At 37.7% G+C, this 20,048-nt stretch overlaps 2 protein-coding genes across 3 annotated transcripts; one reads left to right on the top strand and one right to left on the bottom strand.

Annotated features, from left to right (window-relative positions):
• Positions 1-3,936: 3,936 nt before the first annotated feature.
• Positions 3,937-9,188, bottom strand: LOC117420695 (large ribosomal subunit protein uL6). Its single transcript, XM_034034227.3, has 7 exons — positions 9,115-9,188; positions 8,403-8,449; positions 8,185-8,300; positions 6,902-6,997; positions 6,639-6,771; positions 6,014-6,094; positions 3,937-4,089 (listed from the first exon to the last, which is right to left on the bottom strand). Exons 2-7 carry the CDS (start codon positions 8,446-8,448, stop codon positions 3,980-3,982), a joined length of 582 nt encoding a protein of 193 aa, XP_033890118.1. The 5' UTR covers position 8,449; positions 9,115-9,188; the 3' UTR covers positions 3,937-3,979.
• Positions 9,189-9,262: 74 nt separating this feature from the next.
• Positions 9,263-19,801, top strand: lias (lipoic acid synthetase). Of its 2 annotated transcripts, XM_034034628.3 has the most exons (12): positions 9,263-9,579; positions 10,446-10,615; positions 10,887-10,980; positions 12,773-12,853; positions 13,387-13,543; positions 13,879-13,936; positions 14,473-14,601; positions 16,737-16,882; positions 17,323-17,393; positions 18,420-18,531; positions 18,641-18,705; positions 19,138-19,801. In XM_034034628.3, exons 1-11 carry the CDS (start codon positions 9,487-9,489, stop codon positions 18,655-18,657), a joined length of 1,128 nt encoding a protein of 375 aa, XP_033890519.2. In that variant the 5' UTR covers positions 9,263-9,486; the 3' UTR covers positions 18,658-18,705; positions 19,138-19,801. The 2 variants fall into 2 exon arrangements, with proteins under 2 accessions (XP_033890519.2, XP_033890518.2); XM_034034627.3 differs by lacking the exon at positions 18,641-18,705.
• The last annotated feature ends 247 nt before the right edge of the window (positions 19,802-20,048 follow it).

The raw sequence follows: 20,048 nt of genomic DNA on the forward strand, positions 1-20,048 counted from the left end.
TGCACTGGTTTTAGCATTTCATACATTTGTATTTAGATTTCTGCTATAAAGTGAATGCACCACAACCTGTACACTTAAGAGTAATTCGTCTTTTTTGTAAATTACATGTTCGCTAGCCCTCCCACTGCTGTCAATGTTTTCATTAACAACACCTTCTCAGTTGACACTGTCACATGACCAGGTCGTGTGCCCTGGTTGGCAGTTTCCCAGGTACTGTAAAACAAATACAATTACCAATCTCTCACGATGGACCAGGAGCCCACCATGTTTGAAGGCATATTTTTTGCTGCAGCCATTTGTAAATGTGAAGCAGGGGTTTAAAACTTTTAATCATAATCTACTTTTATGTTTTAAACTGCAAAAGACATCCAGTTGAACAGTTTTTGCAGTTGTGTCCACATTTTGTTTGCTAGGTTTTTAAGGTTTTTTTGGTTCTGTATTAAAATTGTAATTTATTTTTACATATTGTTTGAATCAACTGTGCACATTTTGAAATGTTGCCTCAGCAACTAAACAGATTAAGTATCTTTCAGCAAGTACTCATCAGGTGCCTTAAGGCTAGGACACACTTTTTTTTTTGCATTTTACCACCAATATTGCAGGCAATGTTACTGAATGGTGCTGCAGACCAGAGGGGTCATTTCCCAAAAGCTACTTGAACCAAACCAACATTGTAAGACCATCATAGGATCAACGTTCAGGAACTGCAGTGTTTCCCAAACACCATTGTAACTCCATTGCTCTTGAACTTCTACTTGAGTTCATGAATGGTCTGAGGTAATCATGAAATGTTCGCAGGGGTATTTAATGCATTGCAACACTATCGAAATGAAAAACACAATAGCTCACCAAACAAAAAATGATTGCTTGAGTAATATATATTTATATAAAGTCCCCTATACTCCAAAATTATGGAATTCGATTAGGGATGCTGTGTCAGTGAATAACCTACTTTTAATTCCTGTCTAAAACCATTCTGTTTAGAATGACATTCTGTTCATCCTGACTGGATTTTCTGTTGTCCTTTTTTTTTTTAACCTTTTGTATGCTTTTAAAATGTATTTGCTGTTGTTATAATTCCTACCATTTTATGCTGTACAGCGCTTTCAGATGACTTTGTTATGAAAGGTGCTATATAACATAATAAAAACAATTAAGCTTCTACATAATTTACAAATATTTCTATTTCATATTTTTGTATATGCTGTATATTTATTTTATATATTTTTTGCCTGCATCTTCAAACACTTTATAGATAGCTATCTATCTATATATCCAAAGCACCTTTGACCATCGTTCCATGGTCCAATTCCTGTGTTCTTGTGCACATTTTAGCCTTTTAGTCTTGTTCCCCTTTCTTAACAGAGGTATTCTTACTGCAACACATCCTTTAAGTCTTGATTTCAAGAGTGACCTTCATACTGTTGATTTGATGGATGACACCTGTTCCTTCTGCCAGTTCTGTTGTCAATTCAATGCTTGTCTTCTTTCTATTCCTTAAGGATATTATCTTCAAGTATTGCTCATCCTTGTTAGACAGCTCTTTGGGTCTTCCAGTCCTGGTTTTGTCAATTACAGATGATGTTTCTCTGTACTTGTTGATTATGCTTCGGAAACCACACCTTGAAAATCGTGTGATGCGAGCTATTTCATTCAATGCTTTTCCTTCTTTATGCAAGTCAAGGTTGTTGTAATAGTAGAAAAAACTAGTGGAGGCTTTGAGTAAATTGTTGATGCTCATAATGCATCAGAGTAAAAAAAAATGCCCAAGACTTTTGCACAATGTATTTTCTTTTTTAAGTGAACTCATACGTTTCAAATGTGCCTACGCTCTTAAAGAGTAAGTAGCAGGTTTCCGAAAAATAGGTTTTGCTACAACGGTTTAAATAACATAACTGTAATTTTTCTTTTCATTGTTAACATCCTTACAACTTTTTACACTTATACCTTTAAAGTCCATTTCAAAGCTATTTTCACTAGTGTAAGGACTATTGTCTGTATTGTCAAACAGTTAGCACAGCAATAACGATCCATGATGTTGTACAGAACAGAAAAGCCAGAGCAGTTTTTTTTTTTTTTTTTTAAATCGCTCTTTCTTAAGTGATTTTGATTTAGAGGACAGATCTCAAACCCCAGTGCACTAAAGCAGCCATTTTGAAAATGTTGAAACAGACTGTAAAAAGTTGTCAGGATGTTAACAATGAAAAGACAAATTACAGGTACATTATTTAAACAGTTGTAGCAATACAGGCGGACATAACGCTATATGCTTGGACACCTCCATATTTCCTACAAGGATGCTGAGATGAAGGCAAACATCTGGGGAGCCATAGGAGCAACAATTGGGACAAGTCAGTATTTTATACATCACTCCTGATAAGCACCCTTCCTGTAGCCTATTTAGTAAACAGTAAACATAGATCAGTATTCCCTTACACTATCAAATAATACTTATCGCTTTTTTACTAAATAATTGTCCAAGACAGTAAAAAGATATTTATCACTTGACAGTAGGCTACCTGCTGTCATGTATAGTTTCTTTGCCAAGTTGATCACTCATTTCATACACCTGCAGATGACAGAAAAACATCTTTGATAAACAAATGTTTTTATTTAGTAGATTATGTGGAGGGCTGCAGCTATAACCAAAAGTTTTGCGTCACCCTATAGAATTAACCAATTTTGCGTCAAAGTCAAATGAAAACTGCTAAATACGTTAACATTAAATTACATACCGCTTTGTAGTTTTCACCATGAAAAATGTAACATTTTGAAACGTAACATGAAATACTGTACTACTACAGTACACCCTCTCTATAACAAACCTGTTGGGGTCCAAGCCTTTTGTTCATTATATCGAGGGGTTCGTTTGTACAAAAGTGCAATCAAAATGAACGATACTGTCGGAAGTAAATTAATGAGATTGTGAATAATGGTAGAATTACATGTACTGGCTTGTCTCATGTATGAAGTATTCTGCCTTTGCTTTATCCTATTCGTTAAAGAATTAAAGTACAAAAAGCAAAAGTCCCGAATTGATGCTGAACATGTACTCAAAATCAATGACATGATCGTTTCAGTGCACCAAATCTTAATTCAACATGCAAGAATCCCAAACTGAGCTTCTATTCCAAATCAACCAGACAAGATCAAGTTTTTCCTTTAATCAATTTTTGTTTTGCCACACAAGCCAAAAAACAAGTGTTTTTTGACAACCTATATTCACGATGAGATATGCCTGCATTACTCCTTTTTTGCACAGTTTTAATTCAGGGTTCCGGTTTGTTATGATGTGCGTTATAGCAAGGGTGTACTGGGCTTCCAGTACGTTTTTGTAGTTTCTTCAATCACTTGATAAATAAAATATCAGGTTTTTTTTTGTGGTCCTAACCCTAACATTCTAGGTGATGCAAAACTTTTGGACATACTGTGTGGAACTGACTACCATTGCCTTTTTTTAAAATATTGTAGCAGTCAGTCACATAGTGCATAACGCTCATGTGTGCCCGGTTAGGGACTAGCGCTACTGCACTGCAAAAATGCCCTGCGGTGCCACGCCGCTCGTCTGTCCCGGCCTTTAGCCCTTCTAGTCAAGTACAGCAGCATTTAAATTTCATGCAATGCTTTAGTAGATTTAGAGATCACTGAAAAGGGGCACCACCTAGTGGCAAAACATTTCTGGAAACAGGTGCTTACTACAAGAGGTATGTTCTGAGGAAACAATCTTTTGGGAAGGTTTATTTTATGCTGGGTTTAAGATTAATAGGTTGGGAATTTATTAAAATGAGTAAAATCTGCTGCCAAGTACCAATCAAGTTATTTCTAGATTTGAAATGGGACACCCATTATTACCCCCTGTATAATTGCCTGTAGTATTAGTTCATTAAAAGATATACCTCCTCGGAGCTCATTTGATTAATGCAAAAAAGAAAAGAATTGTTTTTAGGCAACTTTATTTAGTCCTGAAATGAAGCCATTTTTAATCAGAAGTCATCTCAAGCACAGTGGTCTTCTCGCTCACGTAAATCCCATCCAAGAATTTACGGATATCCTTCTTCTTGACCGTTGTTGCTTGTTGGATCAGGGCAGCTGCAAAGAAACACCATACAAAGTCAGAAGCATACATACTGTTGCAAAGTAACCTACTTAGCTGTTTTTTCAATGTCTTAACTCTAGATTTCACCTTAGAATTTAGAATAGACTTTAAGCTATGGAAAATTATGTAGTTCCAAGTTGCACTGTCAAATGGTCCCATACCAGACCAATTTAACACAGATTTACTAAAATACCCCCCTTCAAAACAGAGACCACCAAGTTTTCCTGATATAATTGAAGCAATTCCACTAGAATGTCAACATAAAGCCCCATCGGAGCAGTAGATACCAAATTTGCGCCAGACCTGCAACATGAAAAAGCAGACCACCATAACCTACACCCATCTCATGGACATTCATGTACTCTCATCTTGCTAAAAGAACGTCCTAACCAAATACCACAAATGAATAAATTCTCCTCTCGACATACTGGAAAACCGTGATCCAGATGAACAACCGCCATATACGCCTACAATGCAAACTAGGGGGCAACCTGCTGTGTTGAAAGGAACCGCCAATATGTGTTTACACTATTAAACACTAGAACCATCATGGATAAGTTACAAAAGTATTTTTTTTTTTATAAAACACAGGCACCTCTATTAGATCCCCCATCACTGCAGAACAGAAGGGGAGCCAAAAGTTTACCAGTAACAGCAAAACGAATGACTGGGTAGAAAGTAGGGGTGCACCAATAATCGGTAGCCTATCAGCATGGCACAGATACAAGAGGAGAAAAAAAAAACCCACAAACTGCAGGTTTGTTATTTTAGCTGATAAGATACACCAATATTCATGCTTCAATTGCTTCACAGAATTGTACGTTTGGTCAGGAGCCCTTATTAAATGACGCAAAAAAACAGCCATTTTCCCCACTACTCAAAAGAGCAGTGTTTGGATTTTTTTTTTTTTTTTTTTTTTAAATATCTGAAGACAATAGGATAGCCAAGTTAAATTAAATTCAACAATGAACTGTGAGTATATATTTTTTAAAAAAAGCTCTGAATATGCCTGCCCATGCTGCTCAACACTCCCTGCATCTAAAACAGCAAAAAAAGTCCTCTGTTAGCTCATACTGTCTGGTAGTTTTTTTATTATTACACAACACACTTCAAAATGGCCTTTTGTAATTTGTTTATCTTGCTTAATCTGCATTGGTTGTGGGTGTATTCAGCATTTAAGCATAAAATGATTACTGTGCTGTCTTTTGTTACATAAATTCAAGTTTGACTGAAATGTAATATTCGTCATCTTTTTTTGATTAACAATTTAAGTTGTGCTGCATTTAAGCAGCGTATGCTTAAAATAATAATTTAACATTGTTGTAGTTGACATTGTGTAGGCTACATGTTTTTCTACTGTACAGTATAGGTAAACTTTATAAAAGACAATGTGACAGCAAGTGGCTATAAAAGTTAATGTCACATTATATATTTCTCTATAGAAGTGTTTACTAGTACAACTGCAAAATACTATTTGTGCGACTTGTAAAAACAAATGAATAAATTGCTGTCAAGCACACAACAATACTTTGCTATTTGTATTCATTTTCTAAAGAATTCAACAAGTAAACAATACCTGTTCATTTGTCATAAATACAAGTAGTAAACAATATCTGTTCATTTAACATTTACAAAATTATAAAAAAAAACAGTTTAAATACAGGCCCTATGCCTTGTTCTCGTAGTTTACAATAGCTTAACTGCACTGTTATCGGTATCGGCTGATATGGGTAGAGAACCATCGGCCAAGAAAATGTTTATCGGTGCACCCCTAGTAGAAAGTAAAAGGCTGGTAATCTGGCACTTCATCCAAAGTGAAAATAAATGATTTGTGTGGAGGTCTAAATCAAATTAAACCAGGCAAACCAAGTGGCCATCCCCTTCATAATTTATGTTCACAAAACTTTGAACACAAACCTGAGTTGGACACCAGCTCAATGTCGTTGCCTTCAAGAACCAGCTCGTCTTTCAGTGCCTGGGAAACATTACAGGTCACACCTGTGTAACATAAAAGGGTTAGACAACAGTACACAAAGTGAGACCCAAACTAAGCAGAAACTACTTAGACCACGTTGAACTTGTTACAGACAAACTTGTGTGTTAGCATTTATCCTTTCAAAGGACTAGCTATTGTAGAATCTGACCTATGGGTCTTGTATTTTAAAGTGTCGACAATTCACACTTTAAAATAGAGCAGGTACAAGAGTTTAAAAGTTTAATGTTAAGACTGTGTGGACGGGCAGAATAAACGTGTTAAGGTTATACTACTGCAAAAACCTTCTTTATTCATCTTTACCAAAGCTCCTGTTGCAAATCCTTGAAATGCAGTCTAAAACTAAAACTTGGTGTACTCATTTTAGATAAGACTTATTACTGTAAAGCACTAGATGAGAATTTATCGGTAAAAAACACACTAGGCCAGAAACCAAAATAAATGTAGAACATTTTGCAAGAAACTGGACTTGACTAAATGACAAGCCAAAGGAGAAATGCTACACAATTTCCCATATGCACAGATCCTGAAGCCACAGTAAATACCTACCCTGCCTCATGCGTACTCTGCGGATGTACTTTTCTCCCAAGAAATTCCTGATTTCCACCAGAGACCCAGTTTCCTGAACGACCACATTGATGGGGAAATGAGCATACACAGACCTCATCTTGTAACGGAAGCCCTACAGAGAAATACAGGGCTCAGATTAGTGCTCAAATAATTCACAAAGGGATTTATGACATTTGTAATAAATCCAGCATAAGCATTTACAGCCAGCTGAATAGTATACAGGTTCATGGGACAGCACTCACAAATGTGACTCCCTTGATCATGTTCTGAACATGACTGCAGATGGTCCGAACTGTAGCAAGCTCCTTTCTGTTACCCCACCATTTGTCAACACGAAGCTGAGAAGAAAAAATAAAATGACATTAATTGTATATGAACAAGTTTAACGGGTACTGTGCACAAACACTGCTTCACCCATTACCAGCTTGTTAAATTGTCTATGTACAGTGCTCCCCTTTATAAGTCTGACTTTTTTTACTGAAGAATGAGCTGTGACTCATTTGCCTCATAAGCCGTTCAACTTGCACTTTCATGTGCATCACAAGGCATAACACTAATAGTACAGTTGTAATTATGGCTCCTGATTAGTGTTAGAAAGGGGGTACGGTTAAACAATATATTCATTCTCAAATACATTTCAATGCATTATTCCACCAGGAAATTGACAGAACAGCTTTTCTGGCCACAAGGATGTGATAAAAGTATTCCTTAATTCTGTGACATGTTTGCCTTGCAAAACATACGAACGCAATCCTCAATTTTGAGGTGTTTCAGAGAAGGTTCTGTGCCGGTACTGAAAACAGCTTTCTTAGCATTAACTGCAATGCCACCACTGACACTGCATTTTACAAAACAAGGCATCACTGTAGGCACTGGTCCTGCATTTTCTGTGGGAATACGGCTTTACGACACCCATCACTACTAACGTCTTGGGCTTGACATGGGTGGAATTGCAATGCCTTCTCATATTAAAAGGTTTACCTTTTTCAAGGAAGAGTCTAGAACTATATTAATGGCACAGTAGTCTTTTGATTCTGGCTTCAGAATAAAGTACTCACAGCTACCTTACAAGATAAGAATTTCATAAGTCATAAGAATTTTGACAAATATCTAAACATTTAGCATCTTTATGCAAATGGTCAATCAGACATAGTAAGAATAGAAAGGGGTACCAGTAGCATACTTTCCTATTTCTAACCAGGTCTTACTCTCAGAATAAGGTTATCCAATGTGTACCAAGAATCACTATGCAGAAAACTTCAGCAACTGTGCTAGTAAGCTGGTTAAATATTTACTGGCCTCTTGCTGGGCACCCAGCATGTATAGGCTACAACATCCTATACAAGGTTTACAGCAAACAGATTCAAGTGAGAGAACAGACAAACAGTTGATTTTAAAACTTTATAGTTAAGGGATTTGTTTCAGTGGTCTACTTCCACACGGTAGACATGTCATCTTTATTATACAATACAGGTGACAAGCACGGTATCAAACAACCAAAGTAACACTGTCCCGGCTTGCTTACCCTCTTTTGCTTCTTGCCGAGGAGGCTCAACTCGAGGTTGATGTGGTTGAATTCTCTGCGCAGAGTCCCGCGGGGTCCCTTCACGACCACTGTGCGCCCTTTCAGGGACACCTCGACTGCAAACACAAACGCACGAAACACGTATGAGCTTCCGATGTTTTAGTTCCACCAGTACATTAACAAGAGTAAAAACATTTTCTACGGCAAACCGAGCTTACCGTTGTCAGGAATGTCGACGGTCTGGTTGCTGAGAATGGTCTTCATTCTGAGAGGAAAAAAAAAACGCGTTCTGGTTGACTTCGTTATACAATGCATTAAAAACACTGATCTGCTATAAAACATTATCGTGCTTTTCTACACGGCGCTCCCATTACAGAACTTACCATCTGAAAACTTGAAACACAGGCCTATATAACTTTTGACTACTCGGTTGCATGTTTATCTTGGTATGCAATGCCACTAACTTTACGACTACGACAGCAAACTTCGGCATTTTCACACGTAGCGCAAACCAATTGAAGTCCGGTTGTTCGAGTATGGTGTGTCCCTATGTCCAATACTTGCTATTTACATGGCGTGTATATTAATTCAACTGCAGTCTCACCTTGGATTTTTTTTAAAACTGCTATTTAAGGTTTGTATAAAATAACGTGGCGTGTTTCAATGTATATGCAATTTAACATACAATTCAGAACTGGAATGACAAGCCATTGAAACCATGGGATATAGGCCTGACTGCTAAGAGGAGAACGTCTGACAAATATTTTACTTTTTGGGGTCCATCTTTCCTAAAACTCCTAAATACATAAACCGTCGTTATTGGCACAATGTGTATTTTCCTATAACGTTGATCATATTCACATCATACAGACAATCTTTATAGATGAAGTTGGATTTTCCTACAGCAGTAATACAATCTTCCACTCTTACCTCGCTGATGATGGAGGAAAGGAGGAAGGACCGACGCTGGCACGCAATTGTACTTTCCCCACGTTCTACGTCATCACGTTTTTGATGCACATTTTAGACACGATCGAACGATCGCAGAGCCTTCAGAATAAAACCTTTTAACTGATTTGTGACAATTCTTAAATTTAAGTCTTTGACACCGTGAACTCTACTTTAATTATTCCCCCATTTCTAGAATACATCTATCTTTATTGGTCTGTACGTTTTCTGTAGTTGCCATAAAATATTCTGCAGTCACTCTTAATCGAATTCAGATTTATTGTTGTGCGATCTAGTTGACTTTCAGGTTCTGCTGCAGAAATAGCTTGAAAGATAGGCTTTATAGTCATAGAAATGTCTTTATTTAAACACGCACAGTTTGCCAGTCGACATCCTGGCATTAGGCTGTGGTGGAAATCAAAGGAACTTGATTTTGTGACAGGACCGGTAAGTGTATAATGCAACGAAGATTTTGTTTTTGTGCAATTCTTAAATTGTTTCACGTAACTTTTGTGTGTTGGTGGACCGAGGATTTACTTGTGTTTATTTGTGAGTCTTCCTTATGGTGAAGAGCACTTGCGTAGTCGTGTCAGCTTTCCAGTAGTTTGGTGTAAAAATCGTAGTATCAGTGTCACAAATACACTACTATTTATGGAATTGTAAAAATGTAATAATTCTTAATGTGTTTATATATTGTGTTTTGCTTTCCTGAGCACAAATTTCGCTCATATGTGACACTTATATTATAACCTCCTGCTGCTGCAGGTAGTAATACTTAGGGAGGGAGGTACCAAGTGTTTGCTGCCAAAACAACCATAGTAAACTGGATAGCGAGCAACAAGGTGTGGTTTCATTGGACAAGGTGAGGCCTTGAATACAAAGTCAAAGCGCAACGCTATTTTAAGAACTATTTACGACCTATTGGAGTGTAATAGTTGTTACAAAAACGGAATACAATACATGGTTTGCTTGGATGTATAGTATATATTTAGTAGTTTCATTAACATAAACACTTTTTGTTTTATATTTTATGTTGTTTGTAATATAAATGGAATTTGTTGCATTCTGGTACCTTGCTCTCATTGTAGCTTGAACATTTCAATGAGTTCAAATTGCAGTACATGCAGTCGTCAGGTAGCAGCTGTATTAAAGTCTCATTTGTCATGTACTGTATATAATGTAAGCCGAGAACCAAGATATCTTCAACAGAAGAGGAGGAGGACCAGTGATAATATTGCTAGTCCTAATATTGAACATGCATGTATATTGTCGTATATTGATGTAATTATACCACAGCTTTGTTCTGATCGTAGGTCTGTACAAGCCTTTTTAATACAGTCAGGGCTTCCAGTTCATTGCCAGACAAGAAGAAGGAGCTGCTGGACGGTGGACCCGATCTCCAGGATTTTATATCAGGCGATCTGTCTGACAAAAACAGATGGGAAGAGTACAAGGGGAACCTCAAACGACAGAAAGGAGAGAGGTAAATGAGACTTATGAGAATCAGGACAGGCTCATCCTAAATGTTTTATAAGAACAAGGAGGTAGCTCACTAGTAAGAAATAAAGTAATTTACAAACCTTTAATACAGTGGAATCTCTGTTACGGCCACTAAAGGGATTGACACTTTTTTTTCCTACTTTAAAAACATGACCATTTGTGGTTTGTTTTTTTTGTTTTGCTAAAAAAATAATAAATACAGCTAGCTCATTTGCTTATTACCAGAAGGGGTCATGAATGTGTTTCTCCCATAGGCTAAGACTCCCTCCTTGGCTGAAGACTGCGATTCCAATAGGGAAAAATTACAATAAACTGAAGAACACATTGCGGAATTTAAACCTGCACACAGTAAGCAAATTACACTACCAAATAATTCTTTAAGATGCTGCTGTTTCCTGGTGCCCGATCAGTCACTTCTTGTACTGGAGTGATCTACAATGGTTTGCAGAAGTATTCGCCCCCCACCAATAATGTCACATTTTTTTAATTACAAATAATGTATGCACAGTTTTTCAAACAAACTTTTTTTTATTCAAAGCTGTAGTGGTTAAACTGAACACTGTTATGTGAGGAGGAGGTTAAATGTCAGCAAAACTTGCAAAGAAAATGTACAAAATGAAATTTACTGGTTGCATAAGTTTTCAGCCCCTTAAGTCAGTACTTGGTAGAAGCACCTTTTGCAGCAATTACTGCTATGAGTCTTTTTGGATCGGTCTCTACTAGCTTTGCACAGTAGGATGGTTAAATTTTTTGCCCATTCTTCACGGGTAAATTAGTAATAAGTTTTTGGGGATCGTCGATGGACTGCATTCTTCAAGTCTCGCCATAAATGTTTGATTAGATTCAAGTCAGGACTTTGACTGGGCCTCTCAAGAACATTAATTCTCTTCTTGTTCAACCACTCCAGTGTTGGCTTTGGCTTTGTGCTTTGGGTCATTGTCCTGATGAAATGTGAATTTCCTCTCAAATAGGTTTTCCTCAAGGATTCGACTGTACTTTGCACCATCCATTCTCCCCTCTATCCTGACAAGCTTCCCAGTCCCTGCTGAAGAGAAGCATCCCCATAACGTGATGCTGCCACCACCATGCTTGACAGTTGGGATGGTGTTGACTGGGTGATGTGCAGTGTTGGGCTTGCGCCAGATGTAACGCTTGGAATTTAGACAGAAACGTTTTTCTCGTCTGACCACAAAACCTTTTTCCACATGTCTACAGTATCATCTACATGCTTTTTCGCAAACTCCATACGTGCTTTAAGATGAGGCTTTTTGAGTAATGGCTTCTTTCTTGCAACCCGTCCATACAGGCCAGCTTTGTGTAGGGACAGGCTTATTGTTGATGTGTGAACACTGACTCCCTTAGACACAGAACTTTGCAGATGTCTCAAGGTCATTGTTGGCTTCAGAGTGACATCCAAAACCAGTTTCCGGCTTGTCTGGCTCCTCAGTTTGGGAGGGCGACCTGATCTGGGTAGTGTCTGAGTGGTATGATGCATCTTCCACTTCTTAATGATGGACTTCACTGTGCTGAGAGGGATAATCAGCGCCTTTGAAATTCTTGTACCCTTCTCCTGCTTTGTGCCTCTCTACCACTTTATCCCTGACTTGTTTGTTTCGAAAGCTCCTTGGTCTCCATGGTTGCTTTGTTGGATCACTAGGTGAGTTGCATCTTGAAAGTCTTTATATACCTGAGGGAAATTATCTGCAAGTTAAACCACTTTGAGTACCCACAGGCTGAAACCATTTCACTAATTTTGTGACCTTTCAAACAAATAATTTGCACCTGAGCTGATTTAGGGCTGCAGTAGCAAAGGGGTTGAATACTTATGCAACTGAGATTAATCTGTTTTTGTCTGTAAATCTTACTTATTTATATTCTATATGCATTTTTTAACTTTATGCCAACAAAATGTGAAAACTTTGCAGGGGGGTGAATACTTATGCAAACCACTGTAGGTGCAATTAGACCATGTGACCTGCAGCACAGGTACCAGGAAGCAGTAGTTGATTTTCTTTTTTTAAATTTTATGAATAGGGAGTCTCATGGCTTTTCACTGTAGCGTGCAGTATTTCTGTTATGCTGCGAGAGGGCTATGAGGTGAATTCCTCTTTCCAATTGGTAATGTAGTTTGTGTCCGTAGGTGTGTGAAGAGGCAAGGTGCCCAAACATTGGAGAGTGTTGGGGAGGGGGAGAGTATGCCACAGCTACAGCAACTATCATGGTAAGTTTTTAGTTGGTGGTGGTGTGGACTTCTTGCCAGGTGGTCGTTGTAAATGAGAATTGATTAATCTGGATAAAGGATTTAATTGATTCATTTTTTAATCAAGGTATTGTGGGAGACATGGTTGTAAATAAGGTTATAATGCCAGGGATTTAAAAGTGCCATTTAAAATCTGTTTCTAATCCAGTGCATTTTAATACATTTTTGTTTCTGGTATATTTTTTCAGGTTACTATTTATCATCTCTGTCTAATCCACAACCTACATTTTTCAGTACAACTTGCAATCATATCAGGCATTATTTTCAGTAGGAGTCATGTAAATGTAACTTAATGTGTATTGACATGGTATAATTTTCCTTTTTGGAATAAGTCTATTTCCATTAAAAAAAATCATATCTCTGTTCTGAAACAGTGGAAAAATAATTGTCACATTTTCACTGTTTTCAGAAGGGATGGAGACAATGCATATAGAAGCAGCTATGCCTAAGAACAATGTTTGCTCATTTCCTAAAGAGTTGTGTTGTATCCCCAGTTGATGGGAGACACCTGCACAAGAGGCTGCAGATTTTGCTCAGTGAAAACCGCAAGAAAGCCTCCCCCACTGGACCCCAACGAGCCACACAACACAGCGAAGGCCATCACTGAGTGGGGCCTGGACTATGTGGTGTTGACCTCCGTGGACAGAGACGGTGAGTTGGGGGAATGCTGCAGCCACGAGGCAAGCTTCCTTAATGCAGTACATGTTTCAGACCAGGTTAAAAAACATTTTTTGCTGCAAATGTTCTGCTTACCTTACAATGCACTTTTTTGAGGCTTTGTACTGATGTTTAGTGTCTCTGATGGTTATCCAGTTGTAACCAACACCAATACTAGAAACAAAAAGTATTACAAATTGCATATTTTGTTTTTTTCTGATATCGCTAATGATAAGGTACTTGTAGGCACAATTGTATAGTTATCCACATAATAACAGTGTGGTTATGATATTTGACAATTTTTTTTCTTTGTTTTTGTTTTTTTACAGATATTTCTGATGGAGGTGCAGAACATATTGCAAAAACAGTAACTTATCTGAAAGAAATGTAAGTCAGTTTAGTTAAGTTTAATTCAGTCTTCCTAACTTTTTGGTTAAAAAATTGCATTACATTTTTTTGCTCCATTTTAGAAGTTCTGCTCTTCCTAAATGTTTGATTGTTCTGAAAAATGTATGCATAACTTTGTCAACTTGTCTTCCTGGCTTCAAATGTTATTCTTGGATAATAGAGATCACAAAAGGAATTTGCAAGACTCAGACCTCTGAAAAAAGTCAATGCCATGTGATGCAATATTTGTGCAATGCCTCGTGCATGAAATCTTTTCTTATGCTTGTATCATCCTTGCATCTGTTGCATGCTAACATAGTTGAAGTGTTCTTATCAGTATGGGTAATGTAGCCCAATGGACCAATCACCATCTTACGTATGTGTTGAGGAACAATCAAAGAATGACACACTAATTAGGTTAAACCATCCCTTTGGCATGTCTTTATGAAGCTACCACACAGTTCCTGCCATTCTTGTGTGTGGAACTGGGAATGCTATTTGTGAGGTTAATATCTTAGATTTCAATGTTTTAATAGGAGTCAGAAAATCCTGGTGGAGTGCCTAACCCCTGATTTCAGAGGTGACTTAAACGCTGTGGAGAGAATTGCTTTGTCCGGATTAGATGTTTATGCCCACAATGTAGAGACTGTCAGAGAGTTACAGAGGTAAGAGGGCCCAATGAACTGGATAACATATTAATTGTCTGTTGTGTTATTATTTGTTGTCAGTTGTTTCTACTATTCATATTTTCTAAATACCTCTGTGCCCTAAAATGCTTATACGCACGCTAATGATGTCTGTAAATTATGTCTGTAAATTTGAGTTCAAGTTACCCAACTTGTTTTGACCCCTCAGTTTTGTCCTCCAAGGTCCTTCAGTTGCTGCCAGATCCTCTGTGGCAGGAAAGCCAAGCAACCCCCTTATAAGGAGATTTCAAAGCCTGCACATGTTATATGAACAGATGTCAGAAATTAGGTCATAAAAAACAAAATGTTTTTGTTAAATGCGTGTATTGTGATGTGCTGCTACTAGAGGGCGCCAGTGGCACAGCAGACCAAAATAAGAACAGCAAATGAAACTTCTAGAACTAGAATTGCCTTTGTTTCAGGCTGCAGAAACAGTTTCTCACAGCAGATGGCAGCCTTTCTCCAAGGGTTAAAAAACCATTCTGGACCAGATTTCTGGAGTTATTGTAGTGTGTTTTATTGGGTAACATATTCAGCCCATTTATTTACGGATGACAGAGGAAGAAAATCTCTTAGCTGTGTTACCTTGCCGACCATGAAGCTCTGCCTGAAATTGACACAGATGACACAAGTAAAATGTTTATTTTATTGTACATTACATGTGTTTCTATTTACAAAAATGTGGGCTGGCTATGAATTACTATCTACAATAATTAATGTACTCACGAACACATGTAGTCTTCACTAAAGTCCCAATTTAAAGACAGTACGTTTCACTGTAGCCCTCAGGATGAAATTGTTAGGTGGCTATTTTTTTTTTTTTTTTTTTTTTTTAAATTAGCAGTGGGAGAAAACCACTTCAGCAAGTACAGTAGAATCTGCCAGAACTAACAGACGCTGAGTCTGCTATAGATACTGTAGCGTGCACAGGGGAAGGCAGCAGCAGGGCTGGTAGCTGACGTAATCACACACAAAGACATGAGCCCGATAAGCCCATACGCTCCTTGCAAAGGAGCCAACTCTTTTGTACAACGGTATTGGCACTATGCTTTAGTGTGAGAGGTGAGGGCCCGGGTTGACACCCGCCCCCCCCCTGTGTGGATGGCCCTGTGTGATGCGCCTGTCTGCGTTAACCGTGATCGCTACAATACTATTGAGAGCATAACAAATACAAAAATAAAAACGCAGATCTTTTCAAGAAAGCTGGGAGACTTTGTATAAATTGATTTTATATTTTTAAACGCTGCAATAACAGTTCTGCTTGTGAGGCATCCACACTATATATTGACAGAACCGGTGATTTATTTGCACTATGCGGGACCTTATTTTCCCACATTGGTGCTTGAGCTCCGGAGGGCTCACAGAATCACCGCCTGTGCACCTTATCGGTGATTAAAGCCTGGTTTTCGAACAAAATGATTATCGCTCACCAGTACTGTATTGGTATAAGAAAAGTGTGTTTTAAAGTAATTTCAGCTTCCCAAGCTTTAAATGTGTTATGTTTATAGATAAGAACGCAACTTTATTAAATTGCAGTAAATTGCAGAGGGAGAACACAAACGTAAAACGTCGTTAAGTGGGGTTGGCATTGCAGTGGAGATGAAGGGAGGTTTCAGTTCCAAGAGACTGTTTTCTAAGCATTATTTGTGAATGCTTATTCACCTTTGCTACACCCCGTTAGAAAATTGACTTCCCTGCATTTTTCAAGACTGAACGTGAGAGTATACGTGTACATTTGTTTTAAGTACTCGCCCAGAGGACTACTGAGACACAGACATCAACTAGTCCTCATCAGATATAATTCGCCTCAGGCGAACGTAAGTTTCTAACCCTGCAGTGAGACACAAGGAGGATAGTGGATTGTATATGGTCACAAAGTCAGATAGTGGATGACCTGGAATTCACCTCTGTTTCACCCCATGGTTTGAATATCAGACCTTCTAAGACTTATCTAGAGAGATGTACAGTCAACACATGTTGATGGACATTATCACCATATTTACTTTTCAAATTGTGCTGGTAAACACCAGTGTACCCAGAAGTTTGTATTGAATTCTCTCAGTGTGTCTTACTTTCATTGTCTGATGACTGATTTCCATACATTTTGTTTTTAGGCATGTCCGTGACCCGCGAGCAAATTTTGACCAATCCCTTAGTGTCCTGAAGCATGCCAAGAAAGTAAAGCCTTCTCTGTTATCCAAAACATCCATAATGCTGGGTCTTGGAGAGACAGACGCACAGGTGTATGCAACAATGAAAGGTAAAATTGTGTTTCATGTATGGTTTCTTTCTTTGTTGGGTCAAATTTAGAGAATTATATTTTCCAATACTGGTCCTCGTGAAAAAATGTTTTATGTGTTCTCTAGAATAAGAACATTATATTGTAATATGATGTGCAACAATTATCAAAGAGCAATGTTTTTTTTGCTCCAAATTTGCACAGACTCGCCTTAATATACATTTTAATGTGGCATTATTGTAGGAACATGGCTTGTCAGTTGATCAGGACTGCAAATGTCAAATTATAGCACTTATATAAATCATATTAGCAGAAGATGAAAAGGATCAATTAAAAGAGTATTACTGGGATGAGCCAATCAATTATAGTGACCTTTGCACTGTAAACTGAAAATGAGCCAATTTCAAAATGAAATGCTGACATTCTGGTTTTACAGTGAACTTTTCTTTGTTTTCATACAGAAGTAAGAGAGGCTGCCGTTGATTGCCTGACTTTAGGACAGTACATGCAACCTACAAAACGACATCTAAAGGTTTGGTGTGATTTTTCTTGTCCTTAACAAAATTACAGATGTAATCCCATCATCTGAGTTAAGGCTGCCGCACACCAGACGTGATGCGATTTTTTAAAATTAGGTGCAGCAACATGACCATACACACCAGAAGCAACAGAGGTGATGCGACAGGTTTGAAAACTTCCAGATCTATACAAAACTATAATCAAGACTGGTACATATTCATCAACATGATGTGGAAATTGTGAGTGTCTTCTATGGTGGTATTTCAACATATATGGTAATAAATCATACATACCTGGAATACCCAGTTCCTCCTAAATGGACTCCCATAATCTTTCATCTGTATCTTTTGTAATTGTGATGAACTTTGTCGTAAAGCTCTGGGTATTTCTCCACAGCAAGTATGATTTTCTTTCTGTCTTCATTTTGGAAATTGCTTCACTTACCTGGTGAACCACATGCATTGAAGCAGTTCTCTGATTGCTCAATGCCCTAGTTGATGCACAACGCTTAGGTCGGCCAGGGTGTCCTCGGTTCACCGTGCACCAGCAACCCCTGTAGACTGGCCAGGTGTTTGCAGGCTTGCCTGTAAGCTGCGTTGTCCTCCGACTCTGTAGCTCTGGGTTGGCTGCATGGTGGGCCTGCAGAGTGAAAAGAAGAGGTCAGCTGATGGCACACACTTCGGAGGACAGCATGTGTTCGTCTTTGCCGATCCCAAGTCGGCACAGGGGTGGTAGCTGAGCCTAAAAATACAATTGGACATTTCAAATTGGGAGAAAAACGGGGTAAAATCAATTGTCGATTTACTAAATTAAAAAAAAAAAAAAAAAAAAAAATTTGGATATTAGAAAGCTACTAAATGTTTACAAATAATAATAAATGGTGTAATGGTTTTGGAAGTGAAAATTAAAATGTCTGTGCTTATAAAAGAGCACTATAATACATGTAACTGATGATGCTATGAACTTTATTACTTTTGATTGTGTTCATAGCCATACAAGGAACAGTGTGGACATAAGTGTGTTTCTTTGTGTTGTAAAGGTGGATGAGTATGTTAGCCCTGAAAAGTTTCAGCACTGGGAGAATGTGGGAAAAGAGCTGGGATTTCTGTACACTGCAAGCGGACCACTAGTGCGCTCTTCATACAAAGCAGGTATGTTCATCACCGCAGGCTAGTAGCGGATATGAGTCGCACGCAGTATGAAAACAGATCATTGATCAATCTGTTTGGTAGTAATTCTTGTGTTTTCTGTGTCACCCAGAATATTCACATATTTAGAAAGCTGTTCTTGGCATGACCTGGGATTGTACCTGATTTGTTTGAAAGGTAACACATCTTGCAGATCAGTTTAGAAAAGTAATTTAATGGTTGACTGACTGGCCCACAGACTTTTGGCTGCGGATAGGCATTTAGATCTTAAAGCTTTCTGAACCATTTGCAGTTTTGGTGAGCTTAAAATCAACAGGGCCTTTTTTCTTTTCAAAGAGAAACATAAAAACAAGTAAGATTTTCAAAGATCACTACAAAGATGTGAAGCAGTTCTATCACGATTCTCAGAAATGTGTAAAGCTGTCAGCGAAAGGGTCTTACATGACTGAAGCATTCTAGACACCAGGAAGGCTGTTCTTAACCTATTGGAAATGGGAATAATTGACTTGCTGTTTACTTTTACTGTACCTTGTAACAGACTCATTGGTATACTGCCCTAAATCTATTGATGGATAACTTCATTAATGAGAATTTCCTGTATTTTGCCAGGTGAATTCTTCTTGAAGAACCTCATTGAGAAAAGAAAATTAGAAACCCAATAAGACGACTCCTGACAAATGGGTTGGACTACAATAATAATAAAAATAATAATAAAAATAATGAAATACTTGATAGAGTGAAGAGGACTGTAGGTGTGTCCCACTTAAGAGTTTAATATATATATATATAAAATCTGAGACCGCATATCCAATTGTGATGAAACTCGATTAGAACATGCTTCAAGTTATTTAGAATATCAGAATTAAGGCATACAAGGTGGTGACTGTCCTTCTATCTTTATGTAGTACATACATCTCTAATTACATATATCTAGATACTAGAGAACTGCTTATCAAACTGATAACTTTTCAAACAGAAGTGTGAGAATCTGGAGAAATTAAATATGGAGGAACTTATCTGTACATATGTAGATCCGTGATCATCTACTTTTTCATAATGTGTGTTTATGCAAGCTGTACTGTGCTGTTATTGCAGGGTAACAGTGAATGGCAGAGAAATCCCACTTGTCTTTAATTGAAGATAAAGGCGTTGTATTGCAATTTACATATTAATGCCAATAACTGAAGTCTCAATGTAAGACAATATAGTGTAAATTGCTGACCTTCAGTGAACATTATTACCAATTCTATGAATAAAATTGCGTACAACTGTTGATTGTCTTTCCATAAGCACAGCTCACTGTCTTACAAAATCTATAATGTGTGGGTCAAAGTAGGGCATGATTTTAATGGTTTGCCTTAAATTGCAGCACGTCAACCACTTTTAAAAAATGAGCCATCATTCAGTCTTCTTAGTTGAAAGGAAATATGTCATAATTAGGGCTTCTGGTTTTTGGTTTTAACCAATAAAAAAAAAAAAAAAACGATAAAGCACCCAATACAAAAAAAAATGAAATCCAA

This window comes from Acipenser ruthenus, chromosome 1 (assembly GCF_902713425.1).
Source record: "Acipenser ruthenus chromosome 1, fAciRut3.2 maternal haplotype, whole genome shotgun sequence".
Lineage (NCBI taxonomy): Eukaryota > Metazoa > Chordata > Actinopteri > Acipenseriformes > Acipenseridae > Acipenser > Acipenser ruthenus.

Excerpts from the sequence above, each read along its gene's own strand:
- LOC117420695 (XM_034034227.3), bottom strand. The coding sequence starts at position 8,448 with ATGAAGACCATTCTCAGCAACCAGACCGTCGACATTCCTGACAACG. Across the intron at positions 6,772-6,901 it reads TGATCAAGGGAGTCACATTT|GGCTTCCGTTACAAGATGAG; the intron begins GTGAGTGCTGTC and ends ATTTCTCTGTAG. Across the intron at positions 6,095-6,638 it reads CAGAGTACGCATGAGGCAGG|GTGTGACCTGTAATGTTTCC; the intron begins GTAGGTATTTAC and ends TATGTTACACAG.
- lias (XM_034034627.3), top strand. The coding sequence starts at position 9,487 with ATGTCTTTATTTAAACACGCACAGTTTGCCAGTCGACATCCTGGCATT. Across the intron at positions 9,580-10,445 it reads TTGATTTTGTGACAGGACCG|GTCTGTACAAGCCTTTTTAA; the intron begins GTAAGTGTATAA and ends TTCTGATCGTAG. Across the intron at positions 17,394-18,419 it reads CTACAAAACGACATCTAAAG|GTGGATGAGTATGTTAGCCC; the intron begins GTTTGGTGTGAT and ends TGTGTTGTAAAG.